At 43.0% G+C, this 6441-nt stretch overlaps 1 protein-coding gene across 1 annotated transcript in view; it reads left to right on the forward strand.

The window, feature by feature from the left end:
* LOC107376302 (MICAL-like protein 1) overlaps positions 1 to 5718 on the forward strand; it is an 18195-nt gene extending 12477 nt beyond the window's left edge. The window contains exons 8-16 of the mRNA XM_015945332.3: positions 1 to 360; positions 437 to 504; positions 3306 to 3428; positions 3514 to 3640; positions 3715 to 3802; positions 3899 to 3972; positions 5128 to 5242; positions 5319 to 5365; positions 5434 to 5718. The exon at positions 1 to 360 is cut by the window's left edge and continues 35 nt beyond it. Of these exons, the coding sequence (XP_015800818.3) occupies positions 1 to 360; positions 437 to 504; positions 3306 to 3428; positions 3514 to 3640; positions 3715 to 3802; positions 3899 to 3972; positions 5128 to 5242; positions 5319 to 5365; positions 5434 to 5519 (1088 nt within the window). The 3' untranslated portion in view covers positions 5520 to 5718. The remainder of the gene's footprint in view (positions 361 to 436; positions 505 to 3305; positions 3429 to 3513; positions 3641 to 3714; positions 3803 to 3898; positions 3973 to 5127; positions 5243 to 5318; positions 5366 to 5433) is intronic.
* Positions 5719 to 6441: the final 723 nt, after the last annotated feature.

Here is a 6441-nt window from a genome sequence, read left to right on the forward strand (position 1 = left end):
TGGCCATCGTGCACCCCGGTCCGTGGTCACAGCTCCCGCCAGCTCCACCTCCAGTACCTCTCCCTCGGTCCAAATCGACCCCTTACTCATGGGGATCATCAAGCAGACCCAAAATGCCTCCTCCCAATCCGTTTGAAGAGGAGGAGCTCCTAGAGGAAGCTGCCACACCCGAGGAGACCTCTGCAGCCGCCGTCCAATCGGAAAACGGTGATGTAGTTGGTTCAAGTGATGCCAAAGGTCCTGTCACTGAATCTGAGCTGAATACAGATCAAACAGCGTATTCTGAAGGGGGGTGTGGAGGTAAAGAAGTTGAATCAGAAGCAGCGACCCCCACAGAGGGAGGATCAGCTGGCCAGATTGGTAAGACTGAAACAGCAGGGCATTTTTTCAGATTCAGGACTCGATCAGAATTTATCCAGAAGCCTTTCTGTCTCAGAGATCACACCTGAGCACTCTGCCTCGGACCCAGCAGGACAACAGGAAGCTAATGGATGTGACAAGAAGGTAAGAATGCCAAGCACCTACCTCGATCTAATGTTAATGTTTGTCTAGTTTTTGTTGTTTAAGAAGCAAGTTCACTAAAAATGTTTTTATTTGTTATTTCCAAAATATGATCGGTGACTGAGTTTAAATTGCATGCTGAACGCGAAAACAGTCATCTACCCCTATTTCCTGCATTAGCCACCCACAGACAATAGCTGGAGAAACGCTCGCAGCCACACAGATCTACATCACACTGAAAACTAGCAGTGATGGACTCACCCATGTTGACTCGCGACGGGGAAGGCTGTTGTTGGTTTAGCATCCAGGAGAGAGCAGAGCACGTCTCGGCTATGGAAGCTAACCATTAGCATTAGCAACTCCACAACATGACAGAACTCCTTAAGGCTTGTGTCATTTGTGGAAATAAAAGATCAAAGTTGGAGAGCGAACAATGCTAGTGGAAGAGTCGCATTGCTGTTAGCCAATCAATTGTAGAGTTAACTGCATACTGAAATCACCTCTGTTGCTATTCAGTGGAGATTCCGAAAAATGACCAATCAGATGAACCTATGAGGCTTAGATCATATATAAATATCCCGGATACTTATATCGATCTAAGTTCATACATCAACCTGTTTGATCCAATTTTAATCCAAGGATTAATGTTTAATTTAGATAATTGAAACGACAATCATAAACGACAATTCATGGATGACAATTTAATGACAATTTTTAACAGCTTTGATATTAAAATTGTTTTAAAAGCAAACCTGTGGCTGGATGGAAGCTAAATGAAAAATACGAGTTTGAATGCGTGAATGAGATTATTAGAAGGTTTCTTTCACAGAGAGCAGAAGCATTCTGGATGGAATTGATGCTTTGCGGCTAACTGAGTTATTTAGAGAGAAAACAGCATCAAACGCATTCTCGTGTTCTACCTCACCCAAACAGGACCCTCTTGTGGATCCCGAGATCAGGAGGATGTGTTCATCCAAGATGACACTCAGTCTGGCAGGGGAGACGCAAGTGTTCGATCGTCTGGTCCAGAGTTGTCCCGGGTACACGGTTGTCAGGCGTTTGGCAGATGGACGTTCTCGTCTTAACTTAACTTGAGAAATCAATGACTCTGGGTAGAGTCTTCGTTAGCTGGTTACAGTTTCGTTTATTCTCAGCTATTCTTGTCGGCGTGACTGGAACAGCAGGTGGAGGTTTCAGGGACGGCCGTTCCCTTTCCTCCGTGGTGTCGGTTCAAGAACTGACAGAAGCTGGTGATGGTTAGTTTCACCAAGCTCTCAGGACACTCCCTCTCTCTCAGGAAGAAAGCTTTGGTCATGCGTCAAAACCATGTGTTGCAGTTATCGTTTATCTGGACTCTGTGTTAGATGGATAAGGTGAACTTGACCTTCTGATATGCTGAACACATCTTTTACTGTCATCATAATCATTGTTATTAATTAATCATCATTATACCCAAAGCATAATAATCCATTTCATGTAATTAAAATACCTTTATACTGAACCAATTGATCATTTATGAGATTATATTAAACAGTAGTAAAATCAATGAGTTTTATTAATTATTATTATCTAATTATTATCATCGTGACTTGAAGTGTCCTCCTCCTGGGATGGAACAGCAGCAGAAATGGATATGATCTTGAGACATCGTGGCTCCTTGCGTTAATCTGTGGATTTAAAAGTACTGTTTGACCCAGCTTGACCCAGCTGGGTAGATGTGACCTTTGCCACAAATTAGAGAACCGTCATCACGTTACATAATTCAATTCAATTCAAAAATACTTTATTAATCCCAGAGGGAAACTGATTGCTGTAGTAGCTCAGAATAATAATAATCAAGTCATCATATATTACAATGGCTGTTGGCAGGAAGGATCTCCAGTAGCGGTCAGTGTTGCAGCCAAACTGAAGAAGCCTCTGACTGAAGACACTCTTCCGTTGTCGGACAGTCTTGTGAAGAGAATGCTCAGGGTTGTCCATCATTTTCTTGATTCTCTGGAGAATCCTTCTCTGCATTATCTCCTCAAACGGTTCCGAAACTGCCGAAACTCTGGCTGAGTCCTTGAAAGGGCTTGGAGTTCCTCCATCTTGTTGGCCAGTGATCTCACGTTGCCCATTATGATCGATGGAAGAGATGGTTTGAATTTCCTCTTTCTCTGTCTCCGTTTTGCTCCCGCTCTGCACCCACGCTTCTTGCGTTTTAGCTCATTTGGGATTTGTGGCTTCAGTTGAGGTATTATTTCAGCCTTTCCAATGTTAATCAGCTGCTCCCGATTGTAAACTGGCTTGTTGCCGTGGTTACGCATCATAACAAATGCTCCAAAAGTGAAAAAAGCTAAAAAATAGCAGCAAAAATCCTCCAAGCTTCACAGCACCAGAAACAGAAAAGTAAAGTGTCCAAAAAATACAGTTTTTCTTGTAAAACTAGAAGAAAAAATGTCCAAGAAAAGTCAAAACTTACATATAGTCAACAGAGCTACTCCAACATGCAGCCGCCCAGAGCAGCGCAGTTTACTGGTTAGTGGGGAGACGTATCATGTATATTATTGAGCAAGACTCCAAATCCTGCTGTTTCCTGCTCCACACACTCCTCTGGCTAACTTCTACTTCCTGTAACAGGAGCGCCAGAGCTTTTTTTCCTCAGAAAACAACTCTAGTTATTTATTTATACTAGAGACCATGGCAGATTTATTGAAACAATGAGGGGAATAAGAGCTTTAAGACAGTCCTGCGATTTTCCACATGTCTATAAATATATGTATGTATATACACATATACAATATGTACTTTTTCACTAATTGTAGGATGTCTGCAAAGAAAACTCTTCCTCTGGAAAACCCGAGTTGTCCAAATCTAGGAGTTTACAGAACGTGTCGTCCACTCGTGGCCCGGCTCCAGGTCACGGTTTCCCCCTCATCAGGAGGAAGGTACAGTGGCTGAATTTTAAACCAAGCACCAGTTTGAGATGATCTCCTTTTATGCATCTATGTTTGTTTTTATGTTGCATAAAAGGTGCAAACAGACCAACACGTTTCCACGGAGGACCTGCAGAAGCAGAGGAAAGAACTGGAAAGTCATTTAGAAGAACTGGAACAGCAAGGAGTCGACCTGGAGAGGATAGTCAGAGATGACAAGAGCAGTAAAATAATTCACTTGCACAGATTTATTCTTGCGTTAGAAATCTTGTTCCCATCTTTCTTTTTTTAATTTTAGGTAAAGAAGAACAAATGCTAACGGAGTGGATCAAAGTTTTCCACGAGAGACAAGATCTGCTGCACAAGGACCAAGAACTCAACAACCTGTGAGTGGACTACATGGAAATGTTGCTGTCGGTTTGGCAACGTCACATTTTTATGACCTGAGAAGAAAAACTCTGATTTTTGTGGGTTTTCCTCAGAATAAAACAGCAACATTTAGAGGATAAACAAGCAGACGTGGAGTATGAGCTCAGATGTCTCCTTAATAAACCAGGTCTGTGTGTGTGTTTCAGTTTGTCATACATTAAAGGGACATAATGGAAGTTTGACAGCCAAAACATGTATAGAAATAATAAATTTCTTCTTCATACATTCTCCTGCAATGCCCTGGTCCTGTAGAATGAGCCCTGGCATTTTTACTGTGATTGCCTGTTTTTCTGTGAAATCACAGAAAAAGAGAGATGCTCGGGTCGAGCAGGCTGCTTCATGCGCGTTCACGCTCAGGCATAGCCCGTAGCATTTGCTATCCGTAGCTTTAGCAGCAGAGAGAGAGGCAGTGCCACTTTGTCGCTGTTCCTAACGCCTAGTGACAAAGCTAGCTACATTTCTGAGGACCCTTAGCTACTCTCTTCTAGATATTTCCTGCAAATTAGCAACAAAATAGCCATTTTCGCTCTGAACCGTTCTTTGAACGTTGTTTCAGCTGTCATCAAGGATATAAATGTTACAGATAAATCAAATGTTGCTGGTGCTTTAGCTCACCTAGTAAGATGTCTGACTCCCATGCTGAAAACCCGTGATCGATTCTGGATGTGAACATAGTTTATTTAGAGTTTCTTTTTTACATTAATGTTATATTTTTTTTACAGTAAGATGCCCAAATTTTTATTTGAGACTCGCCGAACGGCATTGAATTCACAGATAAAAAAGATGTGGGTTCAACTTTCATTTTGGAACAATTTTTCAAGCAAGGGAAGGGAATGATCTGAGCATGCAGGAGGACTGACCCATCATAAACCTTTGTCGGCTGTGCTGAAGAGAAAGGTACAGAACCAAATTATTTCATTAATTAGCTGCTCGTTCTCCTGTCCTCTGTCCTCCGGGTCACACACACACACACACACACACACACACACACACACACACACACACACACACACACACACACACACACACGGGACTGTCTCAGCTGTTATTTTCGTTAAGGAGTGTGCACGTACAGCATGCGCGCCTCGTGCACGAGCCTACTATTGAAGCTGCCATCACGCTTTTGGCCTGAGGGGGCAATCGCGAGCATAAAAATGCAAAACTCCGTAAAGTCCCTTTAAAAGTAACTAAATAAAAATATAATATTTGGAGTCAAAAAGTTTTTGCAGCAGTGTGGAGGATTGATTTGTGGTGTTCTGTTGGTTTTCACACTCCCATCCAGAGAAAGACTGGGGTCAGGAGGATCGGAGTCGGGAGCAGCAGCTGATGGGAGAGCTGGTCGTCATCGTCGAGCAGAGGAACCAGATCATCAGCAGCTTGGACCTGAACAGACAGAGGTACAGCAGGGACGATGGCTCAACACGTGCTTTTGTATTCATCTATTTAAAAGTAAATGTTTTTGTCTTTGATTAGACAAACAAATGCAGGTGTGATCGTGGATGAGACGATGAAGGACAGAGGTGAGAAACCCGCTCGTATTCGACCAAATCGCCCGTCAGCTGCAGCTAACTTCGTCATCTCTGCTCAGATTTGCAGAAGGACGGATTAAAAGAGTCAAAGAAGTCAAAAGGAAAATTCAAGCCTGCAAAAGTGTTTAAAATGCTGAAACACTGAACAGGAAACAAAAAACTCTGTGGAGAAACTAACTTCCTCACCTCAGGTTGGAGGTTTTTAAGTATTTGCACCTTTCAGATGGTGAATCTATGATGTAAACATCTAACAGCAGCTCCGGTGGTGGGTCAGGGTTACAACCTGTGTGTGCTTCAGGCTGCCGACTACCATCATGTTGTTTGTAAGAACACGTTTACACACTCTGGAGTTTCATACGTGTCATAAGAACGTGATAAGATTGGTTTTATGGTTACATTACTCAGTTACAAAGTCTCTGTGAGCATCTTTCCACTAACCTGCACTTTTTTTATCTTTATAAATGATTTCTCTTTTAAATAAATGCATTAAAATAATGTATATTTCCTGTGGATTGTATTTATTGTGGACTGCACAACGGCAGCAAGAAGGTACCGGGTTCAAATCCCAACCTGGGGTCTTTCTGCAAGGAGTTTGCATATTTGCACCGTGTTGGTTCTCTACGGGTTCTCCAGCTTCTTCTCATAGTCCGAAAATGTGCATTTTAGGTTAATTGACCCTCTAATTGTCCTTAGGTGTGTGTGTGTGTGGTTGCACGGTTGTTTGTCCTGTGTCTGTGTTGCCCTGCGATCGACTGGCTACCCGTGATTGGGTGTACCCTGTCTGGTTGCCCGGCGACTGCTGGAGATAGGTGCCAGCCCTGCAAGGATCATCTAAGAGAGCACCCTACGGATCCACCTATGCTCCCTACATGGTGAAACATGTCCAGACGAATAGCCATCCCGAGTGTAGTATACAGGTCTTCATGGTGCAGATGCTCCTCCGTGTGGTTCTCTTGAACCTGTCTCCACACCATGGTTCTGTCACGGAAAATCTGCTCCACGTTTTTATCCACCCCGTACCTGTTATCAGAGTAAAAAGGATGTTTAGTTTCTTCTCAGACAAAACC

Source organism: Nothobranchius furzeri, chromosome 12 (genome assembly GCF_043380555.1).
Source record: "Nothobranchius furzeri strain GRZ-AD chromosome 12, NfurGRZ-RIMD1, whole genome shotgun sequence".
In the NCBI taxonomy this organism is placed as follows: domain Eukaryota; kingdom Metazoa; phylum Chordata; class Actinopteri; order Cyprinodontiformes; family Nothobranchiidae; genus Nothobranchius; species Nothobranchius furzeri.